At 32.8% G+C, this 20,124-nt stretch overlaps 1 protein-coding gene across 3 annotated transcripts in view; it reads left to right on the forward strand.

Annotated features, from left to right (window-relative positions):
* Window positions 1-6,922: 6,922 nt before the first annotated feature.
* LOC123541756 (hemicentin-1-like) overlaps window positions 6,923-20,124 on the forward strand; it is a 102,896-nt gene continuing 89,694 nt past the window's right edge. For all 3 annotated transcript variants that reach the window (XM_053531101.1, XM_053531103.1, XM_053531102.1), the window contains exons 1-2: window positions 6,923-7,328; window positions 18,254-18,427. In XM_053531101.1, coding sequence (XP_053387076.1) covers window positions 7,031-7,328; window positions 18,254-18,427 — 472 coding nt within the window. In that variant the 5' untranslated portion in view covers window positions 6,923-7,030. The remainder of the gene's footprint in view (window positions 7,329-18,253; window positions 18,428-20,124) is intronic.

Consider the following 20,124-nt stretch of genomic DNA (forward strand, 5'->3'; position numbering starts at 1 on the left):
GGAGCCTACATATGACAAGAACTGCCAAAAGACAAATTTGAAAAGCAGGCACCATATCCAAGGACTGATTAAATATTACCCAATGCTTTTAAAGCGGAAGCATTAGAACCACCAAGGTACACTAACACCCCTTCAAATGATAAATGGTACTGCCTAAACTGAATGATGGAACAGTCCATTTTAGAAATTTAGCAGGCTAAGGATTAAATAATACCCGATGCTTTGGAGGATTGGAGCCACCAAGGTACACTAACACTAAATAAATGTTGTGCTGAACGATCTGAAGAGAGATCGAAAAATATCAGGTACCATAATATAACATTTCATGACATATGATAAATAAGCATGCCAATATAATTTCCTCGTAACTATTATATATAACATTATTAAAGACGTTTTTATCAAGTTTAAGGAATAGAGTGTAACATTTTGACTACAAAAAGGCACATCTTCGCAGACAAAGGTAACATAAGAATCATCCATTTAACTTCAATAAAACGCTACTAAGGTCGTAACAGTTTGAATCAAAATACACATCTCTTTTCAGACACTCGTATTATTGGTAACATCCAGGTAAAATCCATGTAACAACAGTGTAACTGTATTAAATTTTGTATGTAAATACTTGAATCTACAGTGTTAATCATGTATTAGGTTTTATAAATGATATACTGTTGTACATCTGGTGAAATACTTTATTTACATACACCAGACGACGGTTATTTGTTTTGCTGGATTGATGGGATATTCATGGCAATAAGAAAGGAAGTTTGTCATATGTAGCAACATAATTATGTAAGTACTATAAGGTATTTCATTTACCCCCACCCACATTGCAAGAAAATTTTCATTGTTTTATATTTTATACCACATTAATTATGTATATAGAATAAAAAATAAGATCAGCTATGATATTAATTATGTCTGCTTAGAGAAAGCAGGTAAGTGTTTCTAAAGAAGCTACATTCATTGTTCAGGAGGTCACGCTTCATTAATGTGATATGTAACAATTAGCTAGCCAACTGTAACTGATAGAAGACCACGGCTTTATTATGAAAAGTACCTGTATAAGTTGTCAAACAGTAATTGAAGGTAATTTCTATCGTGAAATATAAACGAGTTCTGGACTTGAGGAACGTAATATTCTTCCAAAGAACTAGTATATATGTCCTGATACAAAGATGATAATAACCTTTTGGTTACATACCTATCTACATTAAAAATGTAAATATTATAAATTTATTGAAAAGCCTGAGTAATTTCGACAATTGTGAATTAAACAAAAGAATAAATACAACGACACGCATAACATAAAACTCGATATGGAATTCAGGCGTCTGTGTGAGGAAAATATTGACGTTTATCTTATCGGGGACTGGAAATGTGTATGAGATAAGGAAACATATTTGACATCTGAGAAGGAAGTATTTATAACTAACTGGTAAAGTTATATTCAAACAAAGTATCACCAGTCCATTTGAATAAGCCCAGAATGTTGATCTTGTTCTGTGCAGAGAATACAAATTTAACACTGAGGAGATACCAGGCAAAACTAAACAAAATGATCTCCCGAATTTAAGAAACTGTTGATATTTACATGTAGACAGGCAGAACTAACAATTCTTTGCCGCAGTACACTGTAATCTGTTGAAGGTTTAACATGTCGAGAGCTACATAATTTCACTTGTCAAAATATATCCTATTAACAATTTCTCCAGGCTGCAATATAACATTTACATTTACATTCAAACATTGCTTTTATCCTTTCTTATGGAACTGATTAAATTTCTTTCGTAATGCATAAATTAGCACCGACCTATGTCCAAAATGTAATGTGTTCGTTACAAAACAAACAAACAAATTTATCTGCAGTGATATAAGAACATGTCCAGCAAATTTCTTCACTAAAAGCTTGCAAAGATGCAACATGATTCAGTACCTAATACGAGAAATATTTGTACTCGGTAAAACACAAATCCCACAGTGGCCAGTAACAGAGCAAGGGTATACGGAGCTTTTTGGAACGTCGTCAAATCGTTCAAAAGGTCATTTTCCGACGTTGTCTGAAATTGTCAGTATATGCCTTAGAGGTCATCTAGGCATTTCAGAAATAATTTCAGAGCAATGTGTTGATTACAATCATAGAAATGTTTACCGCTGTCAAAATGTATCCTATTAACATTTCGTTAACAGACGTTGTCTGAAATTGTCAGTATATGCTTTAGAGGTCATCTAGGCATTTCAGAAATAATTTCAGACCAATGTGTTGACCACAATCATAGAAATGTTTACCTCTGTTACCATGATTGCAAAATTGATTGTAATTCAACTCGATTAACACAGACGTGCGGTACATCAACATGCAATTAATAAAGGTGTGATAATCTTGTGATATCTTGGTTAAAGTAGCAATAGAATGGAAATAAGGAACAGTAAGATATTTTATTACTGTAACACAATATTTATTTATTTTATTTATTATAGTCTCATCAATGTACACATTCAACACATCATAATAAAGGTAAAAACATAAAATATAGTACATTGCCATTCAGTTATTGCATTACAAGAGACTATTAACAATTTATATACATAATAAAACTATATTAATTTTTTTTTATAAATTTATCTTTACCATGCAAATGATGTTAATCATGCAACTACATAGTTTGTTAAAACCTGCCTTAAATAAAACAGTAGCCTTTGTAACAGTAACAGTGCGCTTGACTTTTCTCAGCGCCTAACTCTAAACTAAGAGTTTTGCCAGTATAAACTTTCTAAAACTCTATCAAAATTCAAATCATAGCTATGGGGATTGTCTCTCCAGGTGTAGACTTAGATATTAAACAACTGTTTTAAAGTTCAAGCCAAAACTTGACCAACAAGTCTAAAATAAAAAGGGGCATAACTCTGTCAAAACTCAAATCAGAGTTATTCTCCTGGTAAATATTCAATAATAAATAAAGTATTGAAAGTTTGAAGTCAATAGCAACAGAAATATTTCACTTTCAAGTCAATAACTTCAATGATAACAGAGATTTGACCTAATCGAAAACTTTAACCACAAATTCTAAGTTTAAAAGGGACACAAATCTATCGAAATTCAAATCAGAGCTATGGGGATTGTCTCTCCCGGTGTAGGCAATAGACAGTAAAAGAAATATTTGACTTTACAACACCTCACGCCAACGCCGACGCAAGGTGCAATCTTTAGAGTGCAATATCTCTACTATTTCCTTCGGAAAGTCAAGCTAAAAAAAAACAACAACAAATATAACTGACCTTATTAAGAGTTAAAATCATGCTAAATTTGTATCACTTCCCAATGTATTTGAAAATAAAACCCCTAACTCCATTTGCATGTTGAACATCTCAAATAATTTTATGTTTTAAAACCAGAGTACAAAATGTTATTCACAGTTTTAAAACACTTCTCATATTCATAAAGAAGTTTTAAAAACAAAAACAATAAAACACTACACGGAGTACAGCTTTTCCCTACCACGTTCTAAAATTTGAAAACAGGATTTTGCCGCCAGACGTATAATTCTATGATCGGACAAAACGAAATTCAACTTTTCATTTTCAGACAAATTTTTAAGTGACTATCTATTAAGCTAGCTTTGCTTAGCAAGTCATTCCTTATATCGAGATATTCTTTATAGTACAACAAAACATGTTTTTCATCCTCCACTACATGTTCATTAACACAGAAAGGACATACTCTATCATTTAACATTAACCTTTCATATCTGCCAGTTTCCAGGCGAATTGGCGCTACACCACATCTAAACTTGGCCAGAGCCGACCTATGCTTAACCGGTAAAATTGTATTTATATATGGTTCTGTACCAAAAGAAGTTTTAAAATTCCTGTATGTTCTCAGTTTGTTCTGTCCTATTCTACTATTACCCTGTACAACATTTATATTCTCAGACCAGCACTGTTTAAACTTCCTTATACATGACTTTGTTAATTTATCAATACAAAGGTTTTTCGATAATGGAGTGCTATTATCAGTAAAACTGGTACAATTATACTCTCTTAAAATACTTATTACTCTGTACTGCCAGTTTTTACAGTTTCTACCAGATTTCTGCTTACAATAATCAAAAATCTTAAAATTTATTCTATCAGCATTCATTTGAGAAAAACGTGCCCACTGAGATATAACATTTTTTATTTGAAGCACAAAAGGTGGATTCCAACCCATATCTCCTATTACAGCTGCATTAGGTGTATATCTACCTGTCCCAAGAAAACATCTCATTGCACGATTATGGACCACAATGCATGAAAAAGTTTTGGTACCCCATATAGAGGCTCCATATCCAATTACTGGCCATACAACAGAGTTATAAAGTTTGGTGAATACTTGAAATGGCATTCCGCCAGTATTGTGAAATTTTGCAATTAAAAGGCCCCAGGCTCTACCAGCTGATTGTGCAACATATTTTGCTGTTACATTATAATTCAAAAACTCATCCAAGACTAAACGTAGGTAAACATACTTATTTGCTATACTGATAGCATTATTACCACATCTAAAATTAAATGGTGTGCATATAACAGATGGATTTCTAAAATGCACTATATTACTTATAGTGTACATGAATGCCTAATTTTTCTTCCTTTTTTCATTTTTTATCATAATTAAATAAGCAAGTCAATTATATTTGATTAAAACGAAGACTGCAATTAGCCGTTCGTGAACTGTTAGTGTCACAGTCTTGTAGAAACGAGAATGCACGGAAATTTATCGCAAACACCACTGTAACAACACGTGTGGCTTAGGTGAGTTCCATGCATTAAAAATGTTCTGTTACTAGCAATAACAGCAATTTTAATTGTCGTGTGGCGGCTGTATAATGTATCCCCTTGCTTGACTTCTCTTACGTTATATTTCAAAATCCACTGAGCCCATGAAGCTCAATTTTCTTATGATAACAGTTTAGAATTACACTTAATAAGGATGTAGGAGCGAATTTTTTCTAACGTTAAGAATTTTTTCATACTCTGTGAGCTTGAAGGACATAAGTTTCCAAGACAAACAAGAGAAGAAAAAACATAGGTCACCGAACTCGTTTTTATTTTATAGGGCATTTCCTTTACCCACTGTTCAAGCATTTCTGAAAATTTGTAAAACTGAAAAAATGGTGGTACTTTATAAAACATATAATATCCCACTTAATTTTATAGGGATTTCGGGTCTTACAGGTTAATATGAAAACAAGGTGATGTCAGTATTGTATAAGCAGAAATGTCACTAATTAAGCGCTTTCAGTTTTACATGTTGACATAATTACCCCACCCACTATATTTTCAATGGAAAAAAAGTATTTAGATCTACAAAAAAATTCTGACGCTAATTCTTTCAAAGTATTTTGCAGCTTTAATGACACACAACATTGCTTCCTATTGGATAGAAAAAAACGTTTGGGTCACCGTGCAACTAAGAGATTTATTAAGAAAAATCTGTTAAAAACTGGTGAATTTCGATTTTTTAGTTCTATTTGTTTTAATTTAATATATTTTCTAGATGATGTAAAATGTTATCTTGAACACTTTTATCTCAATTGTAGCTTATTATTATATGTATCAGTCAGGAAAATATGAAAACCAAACTTGATCTACTTTAATAGATATTTGAAATCACCTACCCCTACCCCATTGTAAAGTTTACGTCAGTTTTAGACAAATGCCAGCCAAAAATAAGGATGAACAAATTTTCTCGCAAAAGGTAGAATCTATTTGGTTAAATGGTACATTATTAGCCATATTTTAATTATTTATCATTATTTTTTTGCAAAACTTTTGCTAGAAAGCAATATTCGAAGAAACATTTTTCAAAATGGCGGATATCCCGAAAAAACGCTCGTACATCTTTAAGCCGTTGAAACGCTAGAAAGGTGTTGCACATTTCATTACCACTCATGGATCAAATGATCTCATAGAATTTATTAAGTATCACAACAGCAGTCTTTAAGTGCCGTTTGCGGCTGTAAGAAGCACACACATACATAGACTCAGTCTTGTTTTAATTTTTGGACCTTTAAGATAACACAGTCCATTCAGTTTTACTAAAATAGAATTCCGCTTAAGCTGGTGCTTTTAGTACTTTAGACATGTGCCCGTGTTTACTCTACATTTCATAATTTCATATGATGGTGTGTTTGTATGCGTGTGTGTTCGGGTTTAACGTCTTTTTCAACACTTTTTCAGTCATATAAACGACTAATTGTAGCAGTGAGCACAATGCCCAACTTTATAGAGCTGCCTTACTGTAATATCTCGCCGTAGACACGTGGCATGATACTCCACCCAGTCACATTACACTGACACCGGGCTGACCGGTCCTAGCACTTTCGCCCCAAAATGCTAAGCGTCAAGCGAGGAAGCTACTAGTACCATTTTTATGTCTTTGCTATGACTCGGACGGAGATCGAACCCACTCGACGCTCTACCACAAGGCTACCGAGGCGGTTTCATATGATGGTAGAGCGGGTAGTCTCACAAACAGTCGGAACGAGGCTAAGGGTCTTAAAGGTGTTGTATATTTCATTATCCCTGATGAACAGATTTAATCAAGCAGAATCTGCGTTCTATGATTCCAAAGTATCCTTGTACATATTTTATTAATAGGAATATGTAATTAAAAAACTATCAATAAGGAAAGAGCTCTACATATCGGGTAAATATGAAAAATTAAATTATATGTAACATGCTAAAATGTTATTAGCAAGATATTTTTGATTCTTATACTCAAGTATGTATTTTAGATAACAAGTGTATTCGACCTCTCCTACGAAACCGTTCAGGTTCAAATGAATTCGCAGTTAGCTGATGTCGTAGTTTTCAGTAAGGACACTTTTCAAAATCAATAAAAAAGATTAAATATCAAACTGGCGAGTATGCTTAAATAAATAAGATGTGAGGAAGTTAAATATTCATTTAACGCAGTTCTTTAACAAAAATCATTTCGAAAATTTTGCTGTACCAAATCTTAAAAACTTATATCAAAATTGACATCATGGCAACAACTGTACGCTACACTAAAAGTTCGGGTGTCGTTACACCTACCATAAAGCTTAACGAGCTGGAAGCAAACGAAGGAGACTATGATATAATAAAACGCGGTGGTGATATGGAGGAAAACTATCAAAATGTGAAAACGGAGAGAAAAACAAACAGTGATAAAACAGGAGTTGAAAAGGAAAAACGAGACAAAACAAAGATTGTGATAGCTTTGCTAGGTTGTATTGTGTCCGGTTTGGTAGTGGCAGTCGTGTTATCGAATTTGGTTCTATTTTCCATACTTCAGAAATTTGGTTTGTATATCATTTAAGTTTTATTCTTAAAGACAATCTTTACTTTCCTATCAAACAATGAAATCTGAAAATTATGTGTTATTTCAGAAATAATATATCTCATCCAGTGATTTGTCGTTGAATAAATCATTGTTTGGAGTTCAGGTGCGAAGGAATTATATCACGAGGACGACAAACAATGATTTATTCAAGAGCAAATCACTAAATGAGATATATTATTTCGATTCTAACACGTTACCAAGGACTTTATAGTACATCCTTGACGGCATTTATCCAATATTTGCCGGTTTTCAATTGGTGTCTTTTCCAGCGCGCCGCTATATGCCGTTTAACACTATGACGTAATATTGTGACGTCATATCGGTGAATTGTCGTTTAATAATTCACTGTTTACAATCTTCTTTGTTTAATAGGAAAATGAATCGGATCGTGTTAGAATATGCAACACGTTTCACTTTGTACGTCACAATTATTACGTTTAGCATCAAACTCAAACTTCAATGCGGCACACTGTATTTTGCAAATATTTCGTGCATGTCATCAATGATGTATGTGCTAATCCTCGAGAAAATGTTAGAATCGAGTTTAAATACAATCAGCTTGGCCCTTGTGATATTATTCCATTGCATCAGACCTCCAAACAATGTTTAAAAATCTTTTAAACGACTAATCAATGTCTTGGATGTAGTATTTCTTTATAACCATCAATAGAAATGTTTTGGTTTAATACTTCTTATAGTTTTTGTCAAATAACAAGAGCTGATTCGACGATTTGACAGGAGATGAATTTAGGTCTTAATTCAGAGAAAAAAAGAAAGGGGTATAATTTGGTCACAAGCAGAGCTATGGAGTTTGTAACCAAACATGCAGATGATGATTATAAAGATTTTCTTATTTCAAGGCATTATATTAAAAGTCCAAGGACATCAGATTATGTCCATTTTACATTTAAAAATTAATACGCCCTCATACGGCACTGAAGTAGGTCTTTAAAATCGTAAATATTATAAAAAGAACTAAAAAAACGCTAACCTTCTGTTTTGTAACCGACATCTCTGTTCTGTTGAATACGAAAGAATAATTTTAATTTGCTACCAAGTTTAATTTCATCCGAAATTTAGTTGCTAGACGGATATCCATTCTCACCAAGCAAACGTTTGAAGTGATTTATATCGGTACATTAGTGACTGTGATTAGGGACATGGTCTCACGTACCTTTTAAGAGCACATTTATAAAAATAAATGCGTAAGTATATTTTTGCATTTATTCTCAAAAACAAGATGGCGTCGTTTTGAAGTCTGGCAAAACAGCACAATTTATTTCACCCCTACGTTTTACACGTTATTTCGCATAATGGTAGGATAAAGTTGTAAATATATCATGGCATGACAAATAGGCAAGCCTCGCACCTCCAAGGACCACATCTAGCTTCGTCTTAGAAACATTTTTTCTCGAAAGACAGCTACCTGTTATTCTGTATAAATAAGATACTTAGGAAGGCACGGACGCAACCTAACACAATAACGGTAGACTAGGTTTAACTGAGTCTTGTCAAGAAAGGTTTGAAACGTGCAAACAGAACTCGCTCTCAAGCACTCATTTAATCGGAATTCTTTTTAAAGAAAGTTTGGTAATATTAGAGCTTACATCAATCTTAACAAGCTAAACATAAATAAAGGTGTATATGAGAAAGAAACAGAAGAAATGTAAACATTCCGAAAAGAAAATTAAAAACAGGAAAGGAAAATGAAAATAAACAATGCAGGAAAGAAAACTCGTCAAACATTGAATTGTAACTTTTCCGTGAAAGAGTGATAACAATTATTAGTATTATTTAAAGATATAAATGATCTGAACAATATAATTCAAGTAAACTTTTTTCAATGAAGATAGTTATAAACAATGATTTTTGTTTTGCTTTTGCGCAAAGCAGGTAACCTGAAGCTTTTTTGGCCAGAGATTATCTCTTTCTCCTGTTTAGGTTTAAGCCAGTATATTGAAGGTCTTATTTCAAGGAAAATAGTTATAAACAATGATGTTTCTTTTTCTTTTGTTTAAAGCAGGTTACCTGACGCTTAGGTTCCCCTGTTTAGGTTTATGCCAGTATATTGCAGGTTGATGCTTTAAATTTAATCAAAATGACATGCATTCTGCATTGTTTGAAATAATGGAATAACGTAACGTCATTACAATAGAAACTGATAATGGATACGTCGTAAAAGTGTTTGCAACAAACTTCAAAATGACGCTCAGAAAAAAATTTGTAAAATGCGTCTCATGAACAGCGAGGTAAAAATGTTAAATTTTGTTGTTTTTTAGGCTAGAACTGAGCTAATAAATATAATATTTTTTTCTCGGTTGATAGTCATTTATCTTAAACAAATACACATATTAATCCCAGTTTTTTTTCAAAATCTGTAAGTTTCTTGCGTTAAACCCAAAAACAAACAAACAAAATCTGTAAAGAAATATTTCTTTAAAATCCAGAGGAATGTACTGATTACAATCATAGAAATATTGACCGCTGTTACCAGGATTGCTAGATTGATTGCAATTCGATTAACAAGCCCAAGCGGTACATCGACATGCAGTTGATAAAGGTGTGCTAATCAAATTAAAGGTGATATTTTGGTTGAAAGTAGCAATAAAATGGAAATAAGGAACAATAAGCTACTTTATTACTGTAACACAATAGTGTACACGAATATCTAATTTTTCTTCCTTTTACATTTTGTATTATGCAATTCAATTATATTTGATTTTAAAAGAAGACTAAAATTCACACTGTCCAGCTCGGGCTTAGTTGTCCATTTTTTTAATTAGAATATGTTCGATTTTATATTACCTAGCGAAAACAAGTTATTTTGCAATTATAGTTGAACAAAAATAATTACAAAATAATTACAATGTTGTTTTTTTTTTTGTGTGTGTGTGTTTGTTTTCATTTTTTTAATTGCGGGTACATAATATTAGATAAAAGTATAATGGTAATCAAAAATGTAAAGCATATCTTCGCATTTAATATTGGACGATCACAATTAGCCTTTCGTGAACCGTTACAGTCTTAGAACGAGAATGCATGGAAATTCATCGCGGACACCACTGTAAAAACACGTGCTGCTTAGTTGAGTTCAGTGCATTAAATAATATGTTACTAGCAATAACGGCATTTTTTGGGCGGTATAAAATATCACCTTGCTTAAATTCTCTTACGTTATATTTCAAGATCCATTGAGCCTTTGAAGCCCACTTAATACGTTGATGGAAGGCTAGACAGGTGTTGCACATTTCATTACCACTCATGGACCGAATGTTCTTATAGAATTTATTAAGTATCACAACAGCAGAATTAAGTGCCGTGTGCGGCTGTAAGAAGCATACCCATACATAGACTCTGTTTTGTTTTAAATGTTTGTCCTTTTGGATAACCCAGTCCATTCAATTTTACTCAAATAAAATCCCGCTTAAGCTGATGCTATGTGTACTTTAGACATGTGCCCGTGTTTACCCTCTATATTTCATATGATGGCGTGTGTGTGTGTGTGTGTGTGTGTGTGTATGTGTGTGTGTTCGGGTTTAACGTCTTTTAAACAGTTTTTCAGTCACATAAACGACGGTGTCTACTTGTAGCAGTGAGCTCAATGCCCAACTTTATAGTGCCTCACTGCAATATCACGCCGTAGACACGTGGTATGATACCACACCCAGTCACATTAGAGAGCAGAACAGAATAGTACATATTCTTTATTAACTTGTACAACATATACATCGTTAGGTAACATACATAACAGAACACAGATTCAATAGGTCACGATATTTAAAAGTTACTAAACAAATACACTAAAAACATACAAGTATACACTAATTATTAGAGGATGAGCTGGTTACGACAATAATTAACGTTGCAAAAGTGAAATAGGCATTTCGATTTAAAGGCAATTTGATAAATTTACATAATTTGAGCAGTTTATGTTTATCAGTGCAATTTAGCAGTAAGTTTATACATATTTGGTCTGTTATAAAAATAAGATTCAATATATTTTCTTCTAAGATCAGTTAAACATGAACATTTACAGAAAAAGGGAAATTCATTACCTATATCATTTTAATTACAAAAAGTACAAAAACGTTCATTTTTTGGTATTCTATTAACTCCATATCGTCCAGTTTGAACTCTTAAAGAATGTGATGAAGCACAAAATCTAGTTAAATAAAATAAGATTCGTAAGGTAAAACATCAAGATAGCTTTCATACCCAAATGTCACCTTAACATTATCAGGGGCCTCCGTGGCCGAGTGGTTAATGTCGCTGAATTCAAATCACTTGCCCCTCATCGATGTGGGTTCGAGCCTCATTCGGGGCGTTGAATTCTTCATGTGAAGAAGCCATCCAGCTGGCTTACGGAAGGTCGGTAGTTCTACCCAGGTGCCCGCTCGTGATGAAATAATGCACGGAGGGGCACCTGGGGTCTTCCTCCACCATTGAAAAGCTGGAAAGTCGCCATATGACCTATCATGTGTCGGTGCGACTTTAAATACAAAAAAAAATTAACATTATCATACATTTCCAACACAGTGTTCGACGACTTACTATTACACCATTCTTAAGCAAAACATTCAAATAACCTTTGTTTAAAAATATGTAAAAGATATGTTTCGTTTATAGACGTTGGGTTTTCAAACACATAGTTAAATCCATAGTAACTGTCACATAACATTTTGTTTACATTAGAAAACCATTTTTTCTTTCCATTGACACAATCTTTATGTGAGATATTATATATATTTTTCAGAATAATATTGTCTGTTCTTATAATGTTGAACCAATATTTCACTTTACGAATATACCTTTGTATATACAATAGATATCGGCCTAATTCTCTATATACTGTAGCATTTGCTGTATTTAATTTTACATTTAGTATTTTCATCAATCAAAAAACTGAAATGTGAATTATCTCAATTTCCTTAGATTTTACCAAATCCCCATATTTCGGACGAATAACTTAGTATAGATCCTACGAATGAGGCAAATAACTGACATAGTACCTTTGATTTAATTTTATATTTTTTACAATTTATTAATAGAACATTTAATGTCTTTAATGCTTTACCCGCTAATTGTTGCTGATTTAATACAAAACTGCCAGACTGAATATAGTTGAAAACCGTACCGAGATTAAATTAGATTCATTATCAGCCTGTAGTATATTACCATCATATGTAAATTTTTCACTTTGAAATAAACCACCACGTTTTCGAAAAACAACTATTTTAGTCATTTCGTGTTAACTTCTAAACTCCATTTTTGCAGTAACCATTCAACAACGCAAGAGATATATTTAACTCCTCTCGATACTTACCAAGAATAACCATATCGTCAGCAAATAAAAGTAAAAGGATTATAATATCGTCAACAGTTAGCCCTGAGTTTATATTATTTTGGAGAAACAATTCAAAATCTTCAATAAACAAAGAAAATAGCATTGGCGAAATTACCTTCCCTTGACGCAATCCTATTGAATATTCAAAAGTATCAGAATAACAATTACAAGATCGCACACAAGATTTAACATTTTCGTACATATCTTTTATAACTCTTAATATTTTACCGTCTGTTCCAAGTTTGAATAATTTAACCACAATGCGTTTCTGTCAATACCGTCATAGACCATTTTCAGATCTACGAAACAGCAATAGAGTCTTTAATCATCATTTAGGCATTTCTGTACAGTCAAGATTTAACAAAACGAAACTAGCATCAACAGTTGATCTTCCTTTCCTGAAGCCAAATTGCGTGCGCGTCCGATACAGTATTATATTGCTCACAAAAATCAGTAATTCTTTTATTTATAATAGTTGTGAATAATTTTGACATGCAATTTACAAGAGTAATTCCCCTATAATTTTTTTACATTACCCGTTTCACTTTTTTAATGTAAAGGTACGATTACACCCTCGGTCCAAGTTTCAGGGAAAAACCGCTACTAAGTACACCATTAAAATATCACATAAATGTCCAACCAAAATATCAATGGATTCTATTAAATATTCATTAAATAAACAGTCATTCTCACAGGATTTGTCTCTTTTCAACGACTTTACTGCATCTAGAACTTCTTCCATTGATATAAGACAATTTAGCAAGCAATCAACATCAAAAGTATTTTCATTGAAATCATAGCTCTCTGTGAAATGTTACGCTTCAGGGTTTTCACTTTAAAAACATAATTACTTAATTCTAAAACATGTTTAAAAATACTCAAGTGTAATTCCGTTATCTGACTGTTTAGATTTTGTTTTAAAATATTTCCAAAATCCTGTAGGATTTGATGTTTCTAGTTTTTCCATATTCGATAACTGTTCCATATCAAATAGTTTTCGTTTTTTCTAAGTTTTTTATATTCAAATTTTAATGCAGAAAAATGTATTCTACTTTCCGCAGTTTTACATCTTTTAAATATACGCTGTGCCTCCATATATCTTCGTTTTGCATGCATACATTCAATATCAATAAAAAAAAGTGGAAACTCCACAGGTCGCTCAACACAACAAAAACGAAAATGTTGCAGGTCCGGTTTGATTGAGCCTGTTCATGGACGGTAGTGGAAATGAAACCATTTGTTGTCACTTACCGGATTATCAGTAAACTGTGGTGACGCACTATTACGTAATTGCCGCTTAAATAACGGATCACCTACTTGGCGAATTATGCTAGTAACAACACCGACAACATTATTCACTGAATTTCTGTCACTGAGACCTATGTTTTCTGTCAAAGGGTTAAGACATGGTAACATACTAATCAAACCTGACCTGAAATCATTTTTCGACATTTCACACCATTTATATTTTGTATACTCACAAGAATTATTTTCATCGATAGTAAAATTGCATTTTATAGCCATTGAAATCTGACAGTGGTCGCTCCATTCATTAAAATCATGCACTGTAAAATTATTTATATGGACGAAATCGCATTCTTCTGCCAATAGATAATCTATAGTAGACGCACCTTGCCTAGTCGAGAATGCATAAGATCTGTTAGCAAATTCATTACCGAACCGACCGTTAACTATTCGAAAGCACGAGGATTTGCAAAGATCAAGTAATTTGAGACCAAATGTGTTACATTTTTTATCAGACGAGGCCCTGGATGAGGGTACATCAGCGACAAAATCATCACTATGGAGATCAGAATTATTTCTATCAAGAACTTTGAAATCGTCCTTTATTCCGACACAACTGTTACAGTCACCAATTAAATAAATTGAAGAATTGTTTTGAAACTCATAAATGTCATTTTGAAAAAAGTCAATATTACATACATTGTAAACTGGAGTCTCTTCTGGCCTTATATAAACACCGCATATCGTCACCTCAACGCAAGAATTGTTTTGAAACTCATAAATGTCATTTTGAAAAAAGTCAATATTACATACATTGTAAACTGGAGTCTCTTCTGGCCTTATATAAACACCGCATATCGTCACCTCAACGCAACAAAGTCGTATCTTATTATAAATTTATATAGAGATACGACGTTGTTGCGATGAGGTAACGATATGTATACATCATTGACAAAATTAAAAAAAAAAACTTTATCTAGCATTAACCAGATTACAGAGTCGTAATGATTTCTGATAACAAATACACTATTTTTAAGGATTCTTTAAAATTCATCGCAACCCCGCCACGTGATCTTTTAGCATTACGATGTTGGTGTTTCCTGTAAAAATTAAAAAAGATGCGTAACCATTTATGTCAATTTTAGTATGTTTATTTGTCTATGTTTCAAGCAAAATCACGATATCATTATTTGAAATAATATTTACAAACTCACTGCAGTCTTTCTTTGAATCTGTTAGGCCCTAAACATTCCATGTTAAGACATTCAGGTCACCACCTACGCGCTATTACTGCTGAGCTTTACCGTCAATGTATAAAGTATCATATGCAATCCATGCATTTTTACCATTTCGTTTTTGCCCTTTCATTACCGGAATTAGTGGTTTTCGCTTTGCAACGACCTCTTTAGGAAATTGCTCATGTACATAATACGGCATTTTGTCAAGTGCTTTTTACCCATCGGTCAGTCATATACTCCAACAAAAATATTTTTTTATCACATGGTCACATATTTCCAGTATTTTAGTGTATTTTGAGTGTACGTTATTCCGAAAAAAATAAAATATTTTCTCAGAGGGGAAAATACCTGTGTCCACTATTATCACGTAACCACCAAAATTATTATACTGACACCGGGCTGACCAGTCCTTAGGCTAGCACTTTCTCCAAACTCCTGAGCGCCAAGGGAAGACGCTGCTAGCATCATATGTTACGTCTTTGGTATGACGTGGCTGGAGATCGAACCCGCGACCTCCCGCACTCGACGCTTTACTACTAGGCTACCGAGGCGGTATTACATGATGGCAGAGGGTAGTCTCAAAAACAGTCGGGAACAAGGCTAAGAGACTTAAAAGTATTGCATATTTCATTATCCCTGATAAACAGATGAAGCCGAAGCTGCGTTCCATGATTTCAAAGTATAGTTGTACATATGTTATCAATAGGAATATGTAATTTAAAAATTAACAAAAAGAAAAGAGCTCTATATACTGGGTAAATATGACATATAAAACTAAATATAACCTTGTGAAATGTCATAAGTTATTAAAGATATTTTGATTGTTATACTCAAGAATGTATTATAGACAACAAATGTTTTCGATCTCTCCTATGAAACCATTTTGAAACCATTCCAATTAGCTACTGCTGTTATTTGATATACGGAGAGTGATATGAAAAAAAAAAACTATCATAATTTAAAAACCGAGAGAGAAGTAAACAGAAATAACGTAGGAATCTCAAAAGAAAATAATTTAAAGCTATCTATAAAAAAACTTGTGAACATTTTGTTCTGTTATGTTGTGTCCGGCGTGGTATTGGCAGTCGTGTTCTCGAAAATAGTTATATTTTCTATACTTCAGAAATCTGGTATTATGTATGTATCATTTAAGTTTTATTCTTAAAAACAAGTTTTACTTTTCTATCAATCAAAGAAATCTGAAATTTAATATGTGTTATTATGCAGCAATTCTCACTTTGTACGTCACGATTATTACGTTTAGCGTCAAACGTTAAAGCGGCGCACTCTATTTGACAAATATTTGTGTTAGTCATCCTCGATAAAATGTTAAGATCCAATTTTAATAAAATCAGCTTTGACCTCATGATATTATCTCATCACATCGGAACTCAAATCAATGATTCTATTAAGCAACTAATCACTGTCTGGGATGTAGTATTTCTTTATAACCATTAAATTGAATGGAAGTGTTTTGGTTAATTCTTCTTACAGTTTTTACCAAATAACGAGAGCTGATCCGACGATTTGACAGGAGATGAACTTATGTCTAATTAAGAGAGAAAATAAATTAAGTATGAAAGGGGCATAATTTGATCACAAATAAAAGTAGAGCTATGGAGTTTGTAACTAAACATGCAGATGATGACTATAAAGAAATATTTTTGATTTGAATGCATTATCGTAAGCCCCAAGGACATAAAATCGTGTCTATTTTACATTTAAAAATCAATACGCACTTATAGTAAGTCTTTAAGATCCTAAATATTATACAAAAAACGAAAAAAAAAAACAAAGCCTATTCTTGCAATTGTGTTTTGTAACCGACATCTCCGTTTTGCTGAATACGATAGAATTATCTTAATTTGCTGCCAAGTTACATTTCATCCGAAATTCAGTTGCTAGATGGATACTCATTCTCACCAAGCAAACGTTTGAAGTGATTTAAATACACATGCCATAAAAATAGACACTACCGTTTCTTTGATGATTCTATTCAGTAACAGTTCATTCTAGGTGCAATATCACTTAATGTTAGTGCAGAGAGCTTAAATCCTAAACAAACGCTTTGCACGAGTCATTTTCCGTTTTCTACATTAACTTTTTTTGTAGTAATTGCAAATATGGCAGGTATACACTATATCGGTGCATGTACCTTTTAAGAGCGCATTTATAAAAAAAACTGGATAAGTACGTTTTTTGTGGTTATTTTCAAAAAGAAGATGGCGTCGTTTTGAAGTCTGGCAAAAGAGCACAATTTATTTCACTCCTACGTTTTACATTTATTTCGCATAATGGTAGGATAAAAGGTGTAAATATATTATGATATGACAAATAGGCAAGCCTCGCTCCTTCAAGGACCATATCTAGCCTTGTCTGAGAAAGACAGTAACCGGTCATTCTCTATATGTAAGATACTTTGGCAGACACGAAGGCAACCAAGCACAAGAACGACAGACACAGTTTGACTGTCTGGTCAAGAAAGATTTGAAACGAGCCAACAGAACTCACTCTTAAGCACCGATTTTAGCGAAATTCTTATATAAAGAAAGTTTGGTAATAGAGCTTGCATCAATCTTAATAAGCTAAACGTAAACGGAAATGTATATGAGACAGATACAGAAGAAATGTTAACATTCCGACAAAGTATTAAGGAATTTGAATACAAGAGAGGTAAATAAAAATAAACAATGCAAGAATGAAAACAATGCAAGAATGAAAACTCGTCAAAACATTGCATTGTAACATTTCCATGACAGTGTTTACAATTGTATTATTTAGAGGTATATATAATTCAAGTAAACCTCTTTCAAGTAATATAGATATAAACAATAATTTTCTACTGCTTTTGCGTGAAACAGGTAACTTGAAGCTTTTTTTGCCAGACAAAGGTTATCTATATCCCCTTTTTAGGTTTATGACGGTATATTGAAAGTTGATGCTTTAAATTTAATCAGAATGACATGCATTCTGTAGAGTATTTCATCATTTTGTAAAACCTGAAACTAATATAATTTTTATCCTATAAATATGATATTGTACAATTTAACATCTCAGTCACAAATGGTAAATGGACGAGTTGGGGTGATTGGGGAGCATGCAGTGTAACGTGCGGAATTGGAATAACTACTAGAATACGGACATGTTCAAACCCAAGACCTTCGACAATGGGACAATATTGTGAGGGTACCTCGGATCAAGTGCAAATATGTGGTAATAGTTCTTGTTCAGGTAATCATCCTTATAATCGATTAGAGGTATAAAGCCAATCTTAGATTCTTAGATCTTCGTTAAGAAGATCATGTACTTTAGACAGACTGGGTATGAAGCATGGTAAATAACGTCCCGCTGAAGCTTGACATTTAATAAAATATACTAAATGCCATGCTGAGAAACGGCAACACTGGAAAAAACATCAAAAATAAGTCTGTTTTGTCGAATTTTAAGATCCTACTATTACATATATATATACATGTACTGCAGAGACTTTTTAAAGGTATTAGATCACTAATAGAGAACTTCCTTTTTGAAGAGTATCCAATTCCTATCATAAACCTACTTTTACTGCAGTTCTTAGGGTGCGTAGGTTCAAGCCCTACTGGGACCAAATTTATTTTTCCTTATTTTCCTTTTTGACTAGGACGTTTTTACTTCTTCTAAGACTTGTTTTTGATTTTTTTGTACAAAAATGGAAAAAGATGAATATTATAAGCGATTTCTTGGTGTTCAAAGTGAATTTACTCCTTAAACAGAAGGGGTAGAGTTACACATCTTTAAAAATATTGAGTTACACGCGGTGAAAGGTCTCTATTTTGCTTTCACTCTTAGATTATATATTGTGGAAGAAATTTAGGTAGGTTTCCTATACATCTTCCCTAAGGTTATTTTTAAATGGAGTAAGCAAAATTCAAAACAGAAACACATCATTCGACCGTATTTCTTCAATGTTGAAGCATGAATTCTGTCTCATTAAATCTGTTTACTTGAGGCACCATAGAAAAAATGATATTGACATTTTTATTTTGTGTTTTATAATTGTTTACCAAAAGTGTGGTGTTTCTTCTGTTGAAATTAATGGTAAAATGAGTTCTCTGCAAACGTTTTGGATAGTGGCTATCACTTTGAAATTTGTCTCTACTTGAGCTTGTTACCATAAGTTATTCAAAATTTATTTTAAAAAACGGCACGGTAAAAATTGTTTAAAGTTTGCAAAATAGTGCAAAACACGGTTACCGTTCAGAATATACAAAGAAAAGGCCATTTTGTAAACATTACTATAAGTGACCTAATACCTTAAGCAAGGGAAACAATCTGTCCATATAGTGAAATTGTTGAGTGAACCGTCCTGTCCATGCTATATCTGTGCAAAGGAAAAATAAGCTATCTATGGTAATTGCTTCGCGCGATAATACAATCATGCATGTAATAGTCCTGATATTGATTTCTTTAATTTCTAGATATTTAACCCGTACTTTGACACGTATATATGGGTAATACATATTGTTCTCTTTCCAGCAGTAGCCTTTTCAGCGTATTTTAACTTGTGTGTTTCTGTGGGGGGTTGATTTTATAACCTATTAGTTTTCTATTCAGACTGCTAATCCGTGTAGTAATTATGCATGCTGTATTCCCTACCTAAAGGTAAAATGTGCATAGTTTGATGAGGTTTAAGGTCAATTGCAACCTAAGCCTACCATACAGTCCAAATAGTTTACCCGGGATAATATTTTTGCTTCGGTTCTCATAACACTTTTCAGAATGTGAAATTTTAACACTATTTTCAGTCTACATACTTTGATTTAGTTAATTACATATATATCTTAAATACATTATTCCTATTTGAAGGTTTTAGTTTTTGTTACACTGCCTATATATTGGCTATTTTCTTTGAAAAATACGGTTAATCACGATTTCTGAATTTGTATAGT

This window comes from Mercenaria mercenaria, chromosome 19, assembly GCF_021730395.1.
Source record: "Mercenaria mercenaria strain notata chromosome 19, MADL_Memer_1, whole genome shotgun sequence".
NCBI lineage: Eukaryota > Metazoa > Mollusca > Bivalvia > Venerida > Veneridae > Mercenaria > Mercenaria mercenaria.